General features: G+C 37.2%; 1 protein-coding gene across 1 annotated transcript in view; it reads left to right on the forward strand.

Annotated features, from left to right (window-relative positions):
- The window catches only part of METTL25 (methyltransferase like 25), a 119507-nt gene that overhangs the window by 7461 nt on the left and 90741 nt on the right, over positions 1 to 21305 (forward strand). Inside the window, exon 2 of the mRNA XM_010372546.2 lies at positions 20451 to 20615. Within this exon, the coding sequence (XP_010370848.2) occupies positions 20451 to 20615 (165 nt within the window). The remainder of the gene's footprint in view (positions 1 to 20450; positions 20616 to 21305) is intronic.

Consider the following 21305-nt stretch of genomic DNA (forward strand, 5'->3'; position numbering starts at 1 on the left):
CTCTCAGGAATTCCAGTTTCTGTGACTGCCAAAACACAGGGATCCTCTAAGGCACTGAGCCTCCAGGGACTTTCTCTTGACTTTTCTTTCAGCTTCTTGAGGCCATATGCTGCTTCTCCTGTTTCATATTATTACTCAAATGATCCTATGATGATTGGGTGCTGAGTAAATGTCTATAGAATCAGTTCCTTTTGGTGATCATCTGGTATAATTATTTTACTACCACTTTAATTGAACAACACAGAAAGTGTATGTCCATGATAGATTATTCTTTTATCAAGCTTGTCTTTTTTTTTTTTTTTTTTTTTGCATCTTAATAGGTTAAATTTTTTCTTGGCCATCCTAAGTAGTTTTTAGTGTTGGTGGTGGTAGTAATTTGAATGCATTGAAATTGCACTCATATTTAATTTGAAACACATTAAGGCACAAAGCATATTGTTGGAAACAGAAAGTGAGAGCACAATGGAGAAATAATTACTATGTTCTGTTTTACTCTGCTGTATGTAACTTTTATTCATTCACTTTCCTTATGTATTTTTCTGAATTCTGTTTTCTCCTTTTCAGTTTTTGTGAGTCATTTTAGATTTCAAGTGTAAAAATAATATTACGTTATAACAAGATAGTGGCCAGCGCCAGCCCCATTCCTGGGGAACTTCGTAATCATAAGTAAAAGAGAGCTGCAATGCAAACAAATCCTCGAGAACCAAGGACAGTTTTTCTTTTTGTCTCTTTGATGTGTAGAAAGCGTTTTCAGATTTTCCTTTTAGATAAAACTAGAACTTAAATTTATATTGTAATTTTAATGGTATCTCCTCCACTACTTCCCCTTTTTCCCATGTCTTTCAATTATTAGAAGTTCAGTAAATCAGAGTTCGTGGAGATTCCTTTCATCTGTTGCATTTTTCCTCATTCTACTTATACTGTTTTCCTATGTTTAGCCAATCATCATATATTTGGTTGCCTCTGTTAGTTTAGATTTTTAAAATTTTATATCAAATCATTAAACTTTCCTTGTAAGCTTATAGTTATGGTTACCTGTTATCATCATTTATCATAATTTAAATTCTTTCTTTGGTTTTAAAAAAACTTGCCTACATGATTTCATGTTTTCTGGAGTCTATTTATTCATCACCTCGGTGGTTTAAGCATTCCTTCTATAAATAACATTATTATTCTTCCTGTTACCTAAGTTCATAATCCGCCAATTCCTCTTCCTCCTTTACTCTTGCGTTTGCTCTTTTTCATTCCCATAGAAAATAGTTCAGTGTCACTTCTCCTTTTTAAATCTTGCAACAGAATTTTTGTAATGACTTCCAACCTGTTGTTCTTGCCTTTAGACTATATTTCATTTATGTTGCCACTCGGTGACTTTCAGATTTATTGTCCAAAATTATAGTTCTGTTCTTGTCATTCTTCTACTCAAAACCCATCAGTAGGTCTTCATTACCTACACAATAAAGTTCTTCACCTTTGGCCTTATCTTGTGTCTGCTCTTCAGCTAAAACTTGGCTACTAATATAAACAAATCAGAGACAGGATGGAAAGAATATGGATTTTAGTGTCAGTCACACATAGTTTTGAATCCTGGCTCTGATACTTTAGTGCTGCATAATCTTGTGCAATTTAGTTAAGCTTTTGCAGCTCAATTTCCTCTTTTGAAAAATGGGAATCCTAATTCTTGTCTGAAAGATCTCCATAAAAGTAAATGAGATATATGTTAAAATGTAGCATACAAATGAGTAGTCATCTAATAAATAATAGCCACCTTCTTCCTACTCTGATTCCCCCAGATGGAGGCAGATTAGATGCAGAGTCAGAAGACCTGATTCTAATCCATCTCTAACTCTGATTAACTGTGTTATCTCGCACAGGACATATAACTGTAGGCTCAGTTTTCTCATCCAAGAAGTAACTGCATAAGTTGTTCACCTATGGCAGAGGCAGAAAAATAGCCACTGCCTGACTCGTGTAGCTTAGAAACACGTCTCATTTAACCAATATCGTGCCTACATTTTGTTTTTTTTTTTTTTTAGTCTACATTTCAAGATTGACAGATTTCAGATTTAACACACACACATACATACACACAGACACACAGCCCTGGAATTGTAGCTTCTGTGGAAAAATTTAGATCTGGCCATTTTGTTGCACATCTCTCTGTGGCAGCCAGCTTCCTTTTGGGGGGTATATCCATTTCCTCTAGCTAGCTTCATGAATAGAAATAATCATCCTGGCCCCCAAAAGTACCATAGGTTCAGCTCTTGGGTTGCAGGCTCCAATCAGTTCCCTTGTACCCCCTGAAAATGAATTCAGGAATTTGTTTCATCTTCTCAAATGAGACTGATAACTAAAAATAGTTGTAAGTCAATTGAGTAAAAGATACCTAGGGTTTCTTCCAGTTCTGAAATCCTAGGGAAATAAAATGATTTAAATATTTTATCTTCAGACATTATTAGTCCCTGTTATTAACACCATGGTCATGTTGAAGGACTGGGTCAATCTGGATCTTGAAATGAAGGAGTCTATATAACCAGTTATTAGTGGGTCACCTTGATAATAAGTGATTCAATTTCCTACATGATCTGTCCCCCGAAATTAACTTTGATTATGAAGATGGCTGAAATAATTTGATGTTCTTAATTTTTAAGATATATCTTCAGCCAAAGCAGGAGGGAGGAGGTATGAGGAAATGGTTTAGTATTATCAATACTTCTCTTGGAATTTCCCCTCTCTCCTTAAACTGTATACTTTAGCTGCATTGTTCTCTGAATGTACCATGCATTTTTTCTCTAATGTTGTTGATGCTATCCTGTTTGCTTAAGAGCTTTCCTACTCCCATCTATATAATAAATTTTCATTTATTTCACATCTTCTTTCAAAGCCCAGGTCAGATTACACTAAATTAGTAATGAAACTACTCGTTGTATATTATTTTATCCATATCTTCATTAGAACACTTAGTTCACTGTGTTATGGTGATTTTTCTTTAACTCCACAGTTTTCTTTAACTCTCCAGTGTGTCCTGGTGTGTAGGACATAGTAAGTGACACATAGTGGCACAAATTCAGTGTTTTGTGTCTGGAATTGTTTGTTCCTCCCAGTGGGTTCTTGGTCTTGCTGACTTCAAGAATGAAGCCGCGGACCTTCGCAGCGAGTGTTACAACTCTTAAAGGTGGTGCGGACCCAAGGAGTGAGCAGCATCAAGATTTATTGTGAAGAGCAAAGGAACAAAGCTTCCATAGCATGGAAGGGGACCTGAATGGGTTGCCGCTGCTAGCTGGGGTGGCCAGCTTTTATTACCTTATTTGGCCCGTCCACGTCCTGCTGATTGGTCCATTTTACAGAGTGCTGATTGGTGCATTTACAATCCTTTAGCTAGAGACAGAGTGCTGATTGGGGCATTTTTACAGATTGCCAATTGGTGAATTTACAATCCTTTAGACAGACACAGAGTGCTGATTGATGCATTTATAATTCTCTAGCTAGACAGAATAGTTCTCCAAGTCCCCACCTGACCCAGAAGCCTAGCTGGCTTCACCTCTCAATCCCCCCTCTAAACAGGACACCCCAACTGCTGTTGGGAATTGGGTGATGACTGCTTTAGCTATTTCCTGCTGGATAGGAGCAAAGAAGGGGCCCTGCAGTTGTAGTGTCCTCCAGAGGGAATTCTTTAGGCCAGTGAAAGGGCTAGCGGATCAGTCCAGGGATCCTCAGTAGAAGTTGTTGAGCTCCTTTGGCGTTCCATTTGTAAGACCATCTGTAGCTTGATGGCCTCGATCCTAGAGGAAACAGATTTAAAAAGGAGTTTAAAATGCAGGGCACGAAGGCCAGTAATAGAAAGATGGCTGCCATGGGACCTAGAAAGGGGAGAAGCCATGTCGCCCAACTCCAGAGATTGGTGTAAGAGTTTGAAAGATGGTGTCTGATTTCGGAAGCCTTTTCCTGTAAATGCTGGGCAGCATCTCATACCATCCCTGATTGGTTAGTGTAAAAACAGTACTCTTCCCCTAAGAAGGTGCAGAATCCTCCTTTCTCAGCAGTGAGGAGGTCTAGGCCTCGACGGTTTTGGAGAGTCACTGCTACCAAAAAGTCTATTTGGGATTGTAAAGAGAAGACCTTCAATTATCAATTATAGGTTTTAAATTTACCCTGACTTTTAAAGCAATAGGGTGTATAGTGTTTTTTCTTTACTACTTCTATCTCTTTCTCTCTTTGACTCCTTCTTTGTCTCTCTTTCTCTCTCTCTCTGACTCCCTCTTTGTCTCTGTCTCTTCCTCTCTCTCTCTGACTTTCTGTCTTTTTCTCTCTTTCCTTTTTGCTGGTCTTTCCCTGCCTCTGCCAGCCGCTGATGCTGCTGTTCTCCCCTCTCCTTCCCCTTTTTGATGACTTCAGCGGTATAAGACTGCCATCTCCTTGGGTTTTTGCACTGTATGCAATAATATCATGATTTCCTTGTGGTATTTAATGGGGATTCCCCAGAGGTTAGGAGCTCCCTTTCTTTCCATATTGCAACATGGGCATGTAGGATTAGATACACATACTTAACCTTCTGTAGCAAAGTCTCCCAATTACAACTGAGGAGGTGGGAGAAATACCTGGTTACAGGCTGTCCCAGGATTCCTCAGATGGTAACGGACCTTGAGGACTGTCATCTGGGACAGGAGATTAACACTGAGAAGGCTGCGCCAGTGTCCAGGAGGAAGTCAATTTCCTAGCCTTCAATGGTTAAATGAACCCAAGACTCAGTGAGAGTGATGACATGAGCTGGTGCTTGCCCTGCGCACCCTCAGTTCTGTTGTTATATCATCTGGTTAAGGACTTCTGGCCCAGAGAATCTTTGCCCTCTTGGGCAGTGCGCCTTCCAGTGATTGCCTTGGCATAGTGGACATGGACGAGGGGGTGGCTTGTTTCTCATTGGACAATCTTTTTTTAAAGTGTCCTTGTAAACCACACTGATAACAAGCCGTACCGGGTGATTGGCCTGCTCCATTTTCTGTCCTCCCTGAACCACCAAGGTTTGTTTGTCTGAGGGCCGTGACTAAGGCTATGGCCTTTCTCTGATCTTGCTTTTCCTTTTCGGCCTATTCCTCTTGGTCCCTGTTATAGAACACCGAGATTGCCAGGTTTAACAATGCCTCTAGATTTTGTTCAGGGCCCAGGGCTCGCTTTTGGAGCTTTCTCCTGATATCTGTGGCTGATTGGGTAATAAACTTATCTTTTAAGATCAATTGACCCTCAAGTGGGTCAGGTGACAGGGGAATATATTTTCTTAAGGCCTCCTGTAGCCACTGGAGGAAGGCAGAAGGGTTTTCTTCCTTTCCCTCAGTTATGGTGGACATCATTGAATAATTCATGAGCTTTTTCCTAATTCTCCTTAGTCCTTCTAGAACACAGGTCAACAGATGTTTACGACTCCATTTCCCATGAATTCCAGTGGGGATCCATACTGGCGACAGCTTGCTGACCAGTAGGAAATTTGTCCCTTTCTTCAGCTGTCATTCTATCATTTGCTTGACTAAAATACTAGGTATTTTCAAACTCTCAGGCTGCAGCTAAAGCTGCATTCTTTTCATTAAAGGCCAGGGTTTGATCTAACAATAGCATGACGTCTCTCCAAGTGAGATCGAAGGTTTGCCTTAGACCATGTAAGACATCTATATACCTAACAGGATAATCTGAAAGCTTCCCCAGGTCTGCCTTGATCTGCTTTAAATCAGAGAGGGAGAAGGGGACATGTACCTGGGTTGGGCCAAATTCTCCTCCCCCTGCAGCTTGAAGGTGTCATAACTGATAGCCTGGGAGGTTTTTGTGGTCCTTTGGAGAGTTCTTTGCTTGTTTCCTTCTGGGCGGGGGAGATTAAAGGAGGCTTATCATTAATAGGAAGGGGAGCTATAGGGAGGCTAGGATATGGGGGTAAGCTGAGAGGTTCTCCTGTGGGATGTAAATTGCAAGCTTTGCATAGTTGTGTATTCTCCTTCAATGAAAAGAGAGATTGGACATAAGGTATTTCACTCCATTTGCTTTCTCTTTTACAGAAAAGGTCAAGCTGCAGGATAGTATTGCAATTTATACTTCCCTCAAGTAGCCATTTTTCCCAGAGAGAGAATATTGGGGCCAGGCCATAGTGCAGAAAAAAAAGAGATACTTCTTTTTCAGGGTTTGTGGGTCAAATTGGTCCAGATGGCTTAGGATGCATTTCAAAGGTGAACCTGTTGGTGCCTGAGTGTTTCCCATTTGAAAGACAAAACCGCTTGCAATTTTGGTTTGTTTGTTTCTCCCCCACCCAAGAACCCAAAATGGTCCCTGGACCCTGCTGATCAGAATAGTTGCACTCACTGATGCAGCAGCAGAAATACCTCTTGCCCAAGAACTTGCAACGGTCCCTGGACCCTGCTGATCAAAATAGTTGCACTCACTGATACAGCAGCAGAAATACCTCTTGCCCAAGAACCTGCAACAATCCCTGGACACTGCTGATCGGAATAGTTGCGCTCACCGACGCAGCAGCAGAAACGCTAGTTTCCCTCCTAGACCACAAGGAGGACCGAGGAAGGTCAGATTTAGTGGCCCTTACCAATGCATTATCGAAAACCTACACCCTTGCTTGTCCTCCTAGAACACAAAGAAGACTGAGAAAAATCGGATTTAGTGACCCTTACCGACACATTCTCAACAACCTGCTAGGGTTCTAAGCATTCTCCTGTTAGTATTGGGACCTTACCACTGTCCTATAAAGATGTTATGCCCCAAAAATGAAGTAGAGGGCCATACCCTGAGGAAAGGAAGACATCTCCAGGGTTGGAAGACTGACACGTTTTGTCCTCAGTTGAATAGGAAGGATATCATTTTTGAAGCTCCCCATATCCTAGCTTCAGGAATGGCTTTTATTAGGCCTGCTTGTCTGAGGAGGGATCGTAAAATTCCAGATAGTCCCTGCTACGAAGGGGCTTTGGGCAAAAATTATGTCTTTCTGAATGGTGAGCCCAGATGCCCAAAGAAGGAAATAGAGTCCTGGAGTTTATACTAGAAATCATTCTCATGGGAGAAACTAGAAAAGCACTAGAGACAGGGAGTGGTTTTTAGAAGCGGGACTATCCTTGGAGAAGAGAGGCGAGAGGAAGTTTGTCTGACAGTCATTAGGACCCAGGAGGCAAGAGTCAAGATAGATAGAAGAGATGAGTGAGTCTCCTTGGGTGTCATAACTTTGAGAGTTCTGCTCATGGCTTCAGGGTCAACCAAATTGTTGTCAGGATCCTGGAGCTGAATGGCTTTCCTCTTTGTCAATCCTTGGCTCAGCCCAGAAGTACAGGAAAAGTGGAACCTGGTTCTAGGCAAACTGGTACTCCCAACTCCAAACAGTTGGGGGTTGTTAGAGATTCCTTTACCAGAAAGCCTGACCACTGTGTCTTTAGTCCTGCAGTCACTCATGCTAGTCTCTTTTAACCGGCCAACAGGTGCCCAGTATTTAGCCTCCAAATTCTAAGGAAAAATAGGACAGAATAGCAAGCAAAAGGGGTCCGATGGTACTCACCGCTTGACGATAGTCCCTTCGTGCCAAAATGTGTCCAGAATTGTTTGTTCCTCCCAGTGGGTTCTTGGTCTCACTGACTTCAAGAATGAAGCCGTGGACCTTTGTGGTGAGTGTTACAGATGTTGTGTCTGGAGTTTGTTCCTTCAGATGTGTCCAGAGTTTATTCCTTCTGGTGGGTTTGTGGTCTTGCTGACTTTAAGAATGAAGCTGTGGACCTTCATGGCGAGTGTTACAGCTCTTGAAGGTGGTGCGGACCCAAAGAGTGAGCAGCATCAAGATTTATTGTGAAGAGTGAAAGAACAAAGCTTCCACAGTGTGGGAGGGGACCCAAGCAAGTTGCCACTGCTGGCTGGGGTGGCCAGCTTTTATTCATTATTTGGCCCCATCCATGTCCTGCTGATTGGTCCATTTTACAGAGCACTGATTGGTCCATTTTACAGAGTGCTGATGGGTGCGTTTATAATCCTTTAGCTAGACACAGAGTGCTGATTGGTGCATTTTTACAGGATGCTGATTGGTTCGTTTACATTCCTTTAGCTAGACATGGAGTGTTGATTGGTGTGTTTTTACAGAGTGCTGATTGGTGCATTTACAATCCTCTAGCTAGACAGGAAAGTTCTCCAAGTCCCCACCTGACCCAGAAGCCCAGCTAGCTTCACCTCTTAGTTTGTTGAATTTAATATGGTTACGTTGAGAGTAGGTGGGCATTCCAAGTGTATAGAACAGAGTAAGCAAAAGAGTGAAGGTAGAAAATTATAAAACATATTTCAGAACAGTTATAGAACATGGAGCAAAGTATTAATGTATTTTTAAGTAGCTAAAAATAAGGTCAGAGAAAAATATTGCAGATAAGTTTTGGAGGCTAGGCTGTTAAACTGTTTGAAATCATCTTTCCATGGGGACAATAGTAGTAGTCTAGAGATGAAGGATGTGTGCTGAGACAAAGTGAGAGCAGTAGAATAGAAAGGAAGCAATAGTTTTGAAAGATGCTATACAGAGAAAATTGGTAGTTCTTCGTGACTGATTTATATAAAATTTAGAGAAAAGGAAGAATCAAAGCTAATTCCAAGATTTTGATTGTGAACTTACAGAATAATAATGAATGAATGGTACCACTAGCAAAATTAGGAGAATCAGCAGAGGAAGCTGGGAAAATAATGTATTGCATTTTAGATATATGTTGCTGTGGTCTGAATATGCTCCTCCAAATTCATATGCTAAATATTAATTGCTAGTGTGATGGTATTAAGAAGTAGGACCTTTAGTAGGTGGTTGAGTCATGAGGGTGGAGCCCTCATGAATGAGATTAGTGCCCATATAAAAGTGGTACAAGGAAGCTGACCACCCCTGCTGCATGTGAAGATGTAGCAAGGGGCACCATCTTGGAAGCAGAGAGCAAACCTCACTATACACCAACTATGCTGGCAATTGGTTTGATCTTGGACTTCCCAGCCTCTAGAACTGTGAGAAAAATATATATATATATTCTTTATAAATTACCCAGTCTCAAGTATTTTGTTATAGGAAGAAAGGGTTGAAACAGTTGTGTTTGAGGTCTTCCATATAGAGATATTTAAGAAGTCCCATTCAGTGCCTCCCAATCCCTCACCTACTTCCTTCAGTTTTTAGAAATGATTGAGATATTTCAAGTGTAAACTATCACTACTCTGGGCAGTAGGCTGAATTAGTGAGGTCCAGAAGTGATTGAAATGAATTTAAACCTACTGATGTTTGAGAAGAAGAAATAGGCAACCTTTGAGCATCTCTTTTATGACCTTTATAGTATCAGTATTCGTCAATACTGTGGTCATTAATGGAATTAAGAATAGATCAGTGTAATTTATCCCTTATGACCTCAGAATGCCTTGTTACCCTTATATCCCAATTTAGGTTTGCAAAAATTACTTAGCATTTTATCAGTATAACATTGTAGTTGTGGCCAATACAACAGGTATAATCTCTGCCTTCAAAAATGTACATCTCAATAAGGAAGATAACAGATATCAATAATTGTAGTACAAAGCAAAATGGAAGATGAATGGATTATACCTTTCTAAGTAGAATTTTATTCTAGTTTCTTCCCATTTAATGTGGTCTGAGAATTATACTTTTTCTATATTAAGTAATATATGAAAGTCCATGCTCTGAGCATTGCCGAAGAAATGGTTTTCAATCTTTATATTTTTTAAATTATTGAATTTCCAACTATGTGATAGGATGTTTATCGAAAACTAGTTGATTTCATTGTCCAGATAAGTTTTTCAACTCATAAACTAAAAGTTTTTAAACTCATACGTTCATCCCTTTTCACCATTTTTTATCTTCTAAATTAAAACCATGTACATCTCTCAATCCTTGTATTGCTTTCCTGAGTTAGTTTTGATACTTCTCTGCAAGAAATTCTAGTCCCCCTGCTTCTGCAAGTCAAGCTGTTCTTCATTTGTAATTTTATTCTTCTCCATGTGTTTCTTAAAAATTTCAATGCCATTTTATTGGGAACTGAAGTAATCTTCTCTGACAATTATTTTTAATTTAAATCATAACAGTATTTTTACAATTTATTCAAAGTTTCAGCACAAATGGCTCTTATCTTTGACAACAGTTATTTCTCAAAATTTATCTTAGTTTACTATCTTTCTATCTGTGGACTATAAAAGCATTATCCAAACACAGTGAACCTATCCTTTTATCTGGAACACTTTCATTTATAAACCTTTAATACTGCTTAATACTTTATAATATTTCCTACAAAAGACAAATGTGGAAGCATAATTTTATTGTTAAATTATCTTTAAATAATTACTTTTTGGAGGGGGAGAGTCATTTTTAATCTTCTTTGCAAACTTTAATATTATAAGAGTCATTTTTAATCTTCTTTGCAAACTTTAATATTATAATTTATTGGCCGAGCGCTGTGGCTCACGCCTGTATCCCAGCACTTTGTGAGGCCTAGGTGGGCAGATCATGAGATCAGGAGTTTGAGATCAGCCTGCCCAGTGTGGCGAAACCCTGTCTCTACTAAAAATACAAAAATTAGCTGGGCGTGGTGACCGGCACCTGTAATCCCAGCTACTTGAGAGGCTGAGGCAGGAGAATCTCTTGAATCTGCGAGAAAGAGGTTGCACTGAACCGAGATCATGCCATTGCACTGCAGCCTGGGCGACAAGAGCAAGACTCTTTCTCAAAAAAGAAAAAAAGAAAAAAAAGAAAGAAAGAAAGAGAAAATATTGTAATTTATTTCTACTTTTATTTGTTTTCAGTCTTTTTTTCTGTTCATCTAGTATATGAATTAAAAAAAATTTAGTCAAAAAAGTAAATATCTCATGTGGCTGATTCTTCTCTGGATCAAGTGGTTGCGTGCATCACCTGGCATATCTCTAGGATTATGCAAAAAGACAATAAACTTGCCGTTATTATAGATTTAAACCTGGATCATGCAAATTTATTATAGCCATTTACTGTTATTAACATATTTTGTCAAATGGAATATGCTGACCTGTATGTTTGGCATCTTAAATTATTTCTAGTTTTTTGTTAGCTGGGTGTTATCTAAAAAACTTAGCTTAGTAATTAAAATTGTGAAGAATAAAAGAGGATCTGTTTAAGAATGAAAATACTGGAGAATAATGTTTAGTTTTTTAAAGTTAGACTAATTTTAGAAATATGAAATTTAGTCTACCAGTGAAAAAAGAATAATCCCTGATTGTTTAGGAAGTGAAAAACCACTTAGTTTTTCTGCTTTGAATATTTAAAATAATCTCCAGAATCAAGAGGAAAAACAGTTAATTGATTGTTTATCGTAATTTAACGTTGTGTAACATGAAAGGTAAGGAAACTGTGAAAGATAGCAATGTTAATATCTTAGGTCACAAATCCCATTTAATAGCTAATTTAAATGAATGCTATAGAACCTCTGCCTCAAAAAAAGGCTTAAGTGTGCACAAATATTCGCAAAACTTTACATACAGTTTTAGGTGAATCATAGTCATAGCCCTCGTAAACTCTTAGACATCAGGATAAGAACTGCTGATTGAAAACATTATTCATATTACAAATTGTTTTAATTCATCTTGATTTAGACCAAAACTTGTGCTGCCTCTTTATTTTTTTTTCTTGTAACTTCTGATTTCTTGTTAAGAAATATTCCATTTTCAAACATTTATTTAACTAATTTTTATCAAGTGCCGAAAACTGTTCTTTCTCCTCTGAGTAAAAACTGCATTTCAGGTTCAACCACAGAGTATCAGACCAGTGTCTCTAGGCTGATACCAATGACAGTCACTGAAGCTTAATTTTTTCCTTTTACATAATGATTGCAATCAAATGGGGAATTTAAATTTAACATTTAGGTTGGGTATTTTACTTGTTTATTTTCTGTACAGCAATTACTTTGAATAATGGCCTATAAAGAATAAAATTGACCTAACTTTTATGAACTCTACACATCATTACAAAGACTAAAGAAGTAGTAAAGAACAAGATGGTGGAGATAGGGTAGGAGCTAGATAGAAAAAAAGTATGTATTTACTGCAAAGACCTTTTGCTTATTCGTTTTACATGGCAAATGATTATAATTTAATTCAGTTGAGAGTAGAATAAGCACATCTATTTTGCATTAATGTTGAAATGGAGATTGGAATAAGAATAGAAGATGAAACTGAACTCAAATTAATGAAATGCACAATGGGAAAGAAAACTACAGTATTAAGAGAGGGGTATGACTTAATTCTACTCCCTCAAAGTCCCTTATTAGTAATTTAGTTATGTTTAAATTTACAGTTTTCCTGAGACAAAGAGTCCTTCATGTGCTTTGTCTCAATAATAAACAAACTGGGTGGGTGCAGTAGCTCACACTTACAATCCCAGAATTTGGGAAGGCTGAGGTGGGAAGATTGCTTGAGCCCGGGAGTTTGAGACCAGCCTAAGTAACATAGTGAGACCCTGTCTCTAGAAAAAATAAATTTAAAAAATTAGCTGGGCACAGTGGTGCATGCCCTTATCCCAGCTACTTGGGAGGCTGAGGTGAGAGGATCGCTTGAGCCCCAGAGATCGAGGCTGCAGTGAGCTATGATACTGCTACACTCTAGCCTGGGCGACAGAGTGAGACCTTTTCTCAAAAGATAAAAACAACAACAATAATAAACAAATTTACAAGTCTTTATTATTTTTGGAAGCCCAAAAGTCTAGGCCCAGATCAAGATATAAAGAGAGGTATTGGTCTTCTCTGTAAATGGAGAGTGGCAGTGGCAGTGGCAGTGACTAAGGTAGTGATATTTTGAGGTGCTGTGGGGCAGTGGAGACTACAGTGGTGTTCAGAAATGATAACCTAAGTAAGAAATGATGTATCTTTGGTCAGAAAAAGAGAAGAACGGAGGTTGATATCAATTCAGAGCATTTACTGCACTGAAATAAATATATTTTTTAGTATATTTTACATTACTTTTTAACATTTTACAATTTGGAATTTATTTTGTATTTTGCTAACAAAATTATGTTTGATTTATCAAATTGGAATTATTATTCAGAAAATATTTATACATATTTAATTTATTCTTAAATGCTTCTCATTTTGAATGAAGTTTAACATTTATTGGATTTCTGGGAATTTAGTATCTCTTGTTTTTTGTTATTTTTTGAAACAGTTTGAGATTATGGGAAATTAAAACATTCTGGTGAAGCAAACTTGAAACTTTATTCCGGGTATTTAAGGCATTGCTGAGATTGTATCTACCATATTTCACATCAAATTTAGTAAGAAGTATCATTAATACTAAAACTGTCTCCTGCACTTAAAAGTTGATCCTGGGACATGATTCCCAGTGCTAACCAGTGGGTTAGCAGACAATGAGTAATTCTTGCTTTCATCCTACACCTAGTACTCAGTGTTAACTATTGGACCTCCATGTTGGTTCTCAAGGTGCAGTTCATCCATCCTTAGTCATGCCTTCATTCTACAGATGGAGATCTTGCACTCAGGTTCCAGAGCCCAAATCTCCTTTCTCCCAGCAGGTCCCACATTTAAAAGCTAAGTGTGCATATTGATCTTTCTCTCAATTTCTTCTCTAGTAGGCTATAAGATGTTCTGGCCTTAAATATTTGAGGTTTTAAAAATTCTATACTCCAATAAATTTGGAAAGTTGATCCAACTGTTAAGACACTCATTCACTTAATTTGGACTTATTAGTTTGAGGATTGCCTATTTATGTTCTAGGCTATGTGTTAGGAATATATATTAAAATATAGTTAATTGTTCTCTACGTTTCCATGGTTTCGTCATCATTTATTTCCCACGTATGAGTGAGAACGTTTGGTATTTGTTTTTCTGTTCTTGCATTAGTTTGCTAAGGAAAATGACCTCCAGCTCCATCCATGTCCCTGCAAAGGATATGATCTCGTTATTTTTTATGGTTGCATAGTATTCCGTGGTGTATGTAATCTGTGCAATAAACCCCCATGACACAAGTTTACCTATGTAACAAACCTGCACATGTATCCTGACCTTAAACGTTTATTTATATATATAGTTAAGTACATAACTGTATATGTGTATATGAATGTACATGTATATACGTGTATATATATGTATTTGTTTTTGTGTGTGAATTACATAAAACAATCCTTTAAAATAGATTTTGTTCCCCATTTTATAGTTGAAGAAATTGAGTCTTAGAGCAGGTAAATAAATTGCTCATGGCCACAGGAATAGACATTCTGAGAACCAGAATTCAAACCCTAGTTCTTCCTCATTCATTCATTGAATACCTTCTGTGTGCTGTACAGTATTCTAGGTTCTGAGGATACAGCAGTGAATAAAAATTCTTGTCCTCTTGGATCTTGCGTGCTATACCAGGTGGTGGTAAATGCTTTAAAAAAATTAAGAAAGGATCAGAGGGTGATGAGAGTTCAGTGGGATTGCAATTTTAAACAAGACTGTCAGAGAAGTTTTCACCGAAATGGTAGCATTTGAGCAAACACCTGAAAGAAGTAAGAGTGAGCCATGAAAATTCATGAGGGAAGGTGGTCTCAGACAGAGGTAAAACCATGTGCAAAGGCTTGAGTAAGCTCATTCCATGTGACATCCAGTAGAATTCTAACTGGGAGTTGCTGAAGCCCCTTCAATCCATATGAACATTTGTTGTCTGCATACACTATAAATAGTAAAACACTAAGTCTCATAGACAATCATAAATTGTAACAAAGTAGCTTTATTCAAGTTTAGTTTTTACCTGATACATAGTAGGTAACCCTGAATTATTTTTTATTTAGCAAATTAATTTCTAAATTTCTCTTTCTTTGCATAGTTTTGTTTTCCCTCAAATTAAATTATGAAAAGAGTCTGTTAGAGTTAAAATAGTGTGGTTACATTTTTCCATTTTTACATTTAATTTCATTTTTATAAGTAATGTAGTTAAGTGTGAAACTGCTTTAGGAATGGTTAAATGCACTTTATACATTCAATGTGATGTTAATATTGGTACAATAAGGACATGCATGTCAATTTCTTGTTAATTTTATTCCTTCTAAGAGCATGGTTTGCATGTTTATATAACATTTTTTCACTTCGTATGCAACTATAAAGTGAGCTGAAATAGCTTAGGCAAAATGTTTTCTAGCACATAATTGGATGATATAAATTTATTTCTTTTGAAAGCAATAGTATATATTCTATTTTCTTCCCTTGGTAGATTATAGGATTATGAACAGACTTAAAACATTCGTAAAACTTAACTCATCCCATATTTAATTTTCAAAGTTCAGTAAGACAGACTTTAGCTTTTGGTTAAGCTGTATTAAACAATTATCAAAGATTTAAGTCAAAAGTCAACTGCTGTGGAAGGCAAAGCCTTAAAATGTTTAAATTTGCATTGAATAAAAGTACATTTCCATTCTAGAAAATATGTTCAATTCAACTCAACCTGTTGAGCATTGTCTATCGGAGTTTTATTGATAAGGGAGAAAAATCAACTATAAAGCTATTGAAATAGTAGTGGAGAGCATTAACAAGGATTGAAATATAGTAGTGATGGGGGAGGGGGTTTTCAAATGAAGGACATTTTTACATCATAGTTGATGGGTAGCTTAGCATGTGGATTGAGGACACAAGAAGCATTTCAGATAATGTAAAGGCTTTTAGCTTTGCCATTGGGTGAGTGATAAGGCTATTAAACAAGTTAGAAAATAGAAGAAGGGAAAGCTTTGGGGAGCATAAAAGTGTTCAGTTGAGTTTTGAAACTTTTGAATTGAAGACATCTGTAGGACATTTATGCAGGAATGAATACAAAATACTTGTATGTCATTGTGAAAATTATGATTAAGAGGACACTGTTGATTTATTCTTGAAATTCTGGGCTATAAGACAGATCTAGGCTGTGTGATAATGATAGTGACTTTTCCTCAACCCCATAACAGAAAATCTCAAATTTCATTTTGCTTTATGTTATAAATGAAAAATAATTTCATTTTGCTTTATGTCACATTCTAAATATTTTAAATCACCTTTATCTCATCCTGAGATTATAAACATTCACTGGTGCTATTGAAGTCCTTGTAGTAGCCTCAGTGATTGCTATTACCATAGAGTCTTAGGAGAATTTATTTTCCTTGTATAGTTGATGGTGCTACAATAGTAAGTGTACTGAGGGATTGCTGTCATTCATGCATTCATTCATGCCGTGTGTAAAGTATTGTTGCTCCGCAACTGGGCATAAAGTATAGGGTTACTTTGTTTCTGCAAATAGATATCATAATAAGATTTTACAAAAATATTTGTTTTTCAGAGACTTATTATTTTATATGTAAAAATGACTTTTTAGTTTCTTAAAACTTTTTGTTTTTTGAGGCAGGGTCTTGCTCTGTTGCCCAGGCTGGAGTGCAATGGCATGATGAGGGTTCACTGCAACTTCTACTTTGCAGGCTCAAGCAATCCTCCAACCTCAACTCAAGTTGCTGGGACTACATGTATGTGCCACTCTACCCAGCTAATTTTTTAAAATTTTAGTAGAGATGAGGTCTTGCTGTGTTGCCCAGGCTCGTCTCAAACTCCTGAGCTCAGACAATCCTCGTGTCTCGGCCTTCCAAAGTGCTGGGATTATAGGCATGAGCCACTATGCCCAGCTAATTTCTTGCAACCTTAAAATTACTTTTGGTGGAGAGGGAGGTGTAGAGGGGAGTGAAGAAAGTTAAATAATTAATAAAATATAATATGTTAGGATGTCACTGTATATTGATGTCTGCCAGAGGGAATGCTTGCCAGACTTGATTCTGAGAGTCAGGTCTCCCTAATGCTTTTCTTTCTTTTTGAGACGGAGTCTTGTACTGTCACCCAGACTAGAGTGCAGTGGCGCGATCTCAGCTCACTGCAACCTCTGCCTCCCAGGTTCAAGCGATTCTCCTGCCTCAGCCTCCCAAGTAGCTGGGACAATGCTTTTCTTTACTGCTGTCCTGCTCGATTTCCTTTGTTTGTCCACTGTACTTACAAATGTGGCATGCTAATGGAATGTGGGAATTAAGACCAAGGTCTTAATTCATACTGCCTTGAATTCATCCACCAAGTTTGTGTCTTTACAAACTTGGATACATTACAGCCTTCCTGTATCTCAGTTGTTTCCTCTGTTAATGAGGATAAGAGCATTATGTAACTCACTTATAAAACTGTCACATGAAAGGTAAAGTGCTTAGCACAGTGCCTGGCACATAGTATACATGCAGTAAATGTTAAAATAATAGGGATAAATTATTGTAATACCTAACAGTACTCTGTTTTCCTTAAAGTGCTGTATAGCATTCAAGTAGGACAACAGACATTTATTTTTATTTACTAATCATAAATATTATACATTCAGTGATTGTTTTACTTTATTTTTATTTTTAAAATTTTATACATTTTTCTGCCTTATAATCCAAGATGTATGTGTATGACTCTTCTATCTTTGTCCTTGTACATTGGTCTCTTGTATACAAACGAACAATTGAAAAAAATAAACTGAGATATAATCTGGTCTCATATTTGTAGAAAATAATCTCTCCTGTCTCTTTCCTTCCCTTCTTCCCTCATGACCAATTAGACTATCTTTTAAGAACCCATCTTATAACCTATCTTATCAGAAACCTCTGTGGAATAGTGATATGGGGTACATAAAAAGTAAGAGTAAGTAAATGTGATAAGTAAAGCATATATAAAGCAGAACAGGGACTTCCAGTAGAGGGCGATGTAGGCCAAACAATCAAGCCACATACTATGCAGGTGCGATAGGCAGCAAATTTAAAGTTTTCCCTGCATAAAAAATCTAAGTAATAATTAATTTGCTAAATATAAGTTAAGTAACACTGGAATTTCTGTTTTGCTAGTTGCCAAATCCAAAGGGATTATACAAGTACCTAGGGAAGAACTGTGAGGACTATATGTATGTATTGCCATTGTCCCATAACTTTCTCACATAACTGTTTCAGAGATGGAGTCAAGACTAGATCATAAACACCTCTCTCTCTCTCTCTCTCTCTCCCCCCCCTCCCCCCCCCCACTCTCCCCTTCCCTCCCTCCCTCTCTCTGAATCTTTGAAAACAGCAAGTAATGGAAGTTACAGGCTGGATAACTGGAAAACAAAGAAAGTACAGCAGCTATATTTCCATAATTCAAAAATATTTTTTCATGGAGTTCTAGACTATCTGAGTAAACTAGGGTTAGCCCTAAATACCATAAACTATTGGAATGAATTAGAACACTATCCTTTTTTAAAAAGAAAAAAAATGTTGTAAAGATAATATTGTAACTCAGGTATTTAAATTTCTGAAATTGCTGAGACCTGTACTTAAAGAAAATTAACAGCATTTAATTCATGTTAGATTGGATTTTTCTCAAGTTTTTTTCGGTAAGATAGTTAAGTTGATTTTAACGTTTACATTCCAACAGAAACATCACAATTCTTTCTTTTGGCAACATTGTCCAATAGCTAACTATTATAATGGTCCCTCTGCACTTGGAGATTTAATGCTCTTATTCTATCACACTCTACGAAATTGCTGCCCTGGAACCTGGGGATGTTGAGACTCCCCTTAAACCTGAGAATTTCACTTAATAGTTGACTGAGTTTTCCACTTTGTATCATGGCTAAATATTTTGATGTGGATTTTATTACTTTTGGCTGAGTTAGTAAATTCAGTTTATAAAATATCCACAGAAATTTACATCATACACAATATATATCTTAAGTTAATTTCCTCTAGTAATTTTAATTTATGTTTAGTTGATTCACAAATAGAAGGTGTATATCTCTGCTGATTTTATTCATATTAATGAATTTGGCAAACATTACCACCACCAGCTTAACAGATACTAGCTTAATATGTAGTTTTTATTTAGAATTCTACAAACCCTCATCACTTATCTTACTTATCTTGCTTTAAGTTTTGTCAGGTAGCATCACTATTTTTTGTGTTTAAGGATATTTTTATAATTAAGTAACTACAGAAGATTAGCTATGCTAGAGAAGACTTCATAGCCTATAGTGTGGATTTTTTTTTTGTAGAACTGAACTTCTTCCCTAGATTGCAGTATGGTTTCATGAGGTGAACATTTTGCATACTTCAGATAAGCCTTTAAAATGTGTGTTTTTTTGAATTATTCAAAATTAGTTTTCAGTGAATGGGCCTGATTGAACTTTCCCGTCTAATGAGTTCCTTTGAACCACTACAGACACATTGGAAGGCTGTCTTTTAACTCTTTTAGATAAATTAACTTGCCTTAAAAATAGCCATAGAACAATGAGATTGAGCTAATCTGTCAGTGTGCCTGTGTGCATCCATCATAATAAGCAGAGCTGTGCTGCAGTAATAAGCTTACAACTCACTTAATGAAAGCAATGAAATTTAATTTTTATATATGCTCTGTGTTCATTGTAGTTTGATAGTAATGCTGTCCTTGCTGTAGTCACTCAAGGATTCAGACTGAGGAATGTTTTGTTTTGACACATGCTTCGATTACAGAGCTGAGACAAAAAAGAGTACTGAATCTTCTGACACTCTTAAAACTTCTGCCTGAAAATGGTTTGGTTCGCCTTGGCAAGATAACAGCCACACCTGAATTCAACAAGGTTCATGATCCTCTACAGAGAAGGGCACTAGATATTTGCAAACAGCACAACAGTTTATCATTCTAGTCTAAATTAGTGAGTATTTGGAAACTGCTGACAGTTACACACTAAGCTTATAGAATGTGTGGTTTAAAACTGGCCATGGGAAGAAAATGAGTTGTTTTCACCAGGTTATAACCTGATTCGTTTTGGAACTCATATTGACAGTGCATTGAGCACATGCACCCCGCCCCCCTGCCACAAGTCTACATCACCCAAATGATGCAGGAACTGTTTTGCAGGGACATTTATATGCCAATGGGGATATTACCATTGTTCCTCATGCAGTGTGGACAGGGAGTAACAGTGTTGCCCAGGCTGACTACCTTTAAATGCACAGTTATAGGCCAGTCAGGACAGTTTGTAAATTTAATACACTACTATTCAGATTTTAACCTTTCTTCCTTCCTTCCTTCCTCCCTCCCTCCCTCCCTCCCTCCCTCCCTTCCTTCCTCCCTCCCTCCCTCCCTCCCTTCCTCCTTCCCTTCCTCCCTTCTCTCTTTCTCTCTGCCTCTGTCTCTGTCTCTTTCTTTCCATAAAAAAGACCTGATTGTAATTTGGAGTTTAAATTTTTAATGCATAAAGTGTTAAGAGACAACTGGGTGTTCCTTATAGCTAATCATTTAAATAGTAAATACAAATGGAGCCATTAGATACATTGCCAAAATTCACAACAAGATGAAAATATTGGAATTTGTTATAAAAATTAAGTGTTCATTTGTTGTTTATTAGTATCACACAAATTAACCATTAATTATTTCTGAAGACTTTTTCTATTTTCACTTTTTTAGGTGTGACTGATTTTCCCAAAATATTTTGTGAAACTTCTCAGAAGTTGGTGAGTGTGGAAGCCTTTGCTCTGGCTGCGAAATACTATTCCGTACAAAACTTGGGAATATGTACTCCTTTTGAACAGTTGCTTGTAGCCCTTCGAGGAAATCAAAACCAGAGAATTGGTATGTCTATTTATGTGTGTGTATATGTGTTTTTTAGGTACTTAGAAGCAATATTTTGTTCATATATGTGTATCTTTCCAAAATATTATTAATTTATTGTTAGACCTTAACATATAAGCCCTGACAAATTAGCTTTTGTTTAGAAGAGTAGGTTTTCCCTTGTATTATATTAAAAAGAGCAACTTATAGATCTCCACAATTTTTTTCTACATTAATTCTTGTAACCTTTACTTCAGATAGTTCCTGCCCCTCAAACACAGATCACAGTGAGCTACTACAATTTCCAAAATCTACATCATTTTTGTTGCCACAGGCTAATGTTCTCTATGGGAAGAGGGTGGGAAGAGTGGAAGGGGACATTTGGGGATGTAGGGAGAAGCATGAATGTCAGAAAGTGGGGATGGTAGAAATTTTAAAAAAGTATGGTAATGTGGTAGATTAAAACTTAGCTTTATCAATAATTATATTCAATGTAATTGATTCTACATGCCAATTAAAAGGCAGAGATCAGAAGGCTGTGGTTAAAAAAAATTCTCAGATTCTTTTATCTTACACAAACCTCTTTCATATCTCTTATTTGATCCTCATTGTTTCCCCACCTTTTTATTTTGAAAACCTCCAAACCTACAGAAAAGTTACAAGAATAGTATAATAGGCCCTGTATGCTTTTCACCTAGATTCACCATGTGT

The sequence above is a fragment of the Rhinopithecus roxellana genome, chromosome 10 (genome assembly GCF_007565055.1).
Source record: "Rhinopithecus roxellana isolate Shanxi Qingling chromosome 10, ASM756505v1, whole genome shotgun sequence".
NCBI classification, from domain to species: domain Eukaryota; kingdom Metazoa; phylum Chordata; class Mammalia; order Primates; family Cercopithecidae; genus Rhinopithecus; species Rhinopithecus roxellana.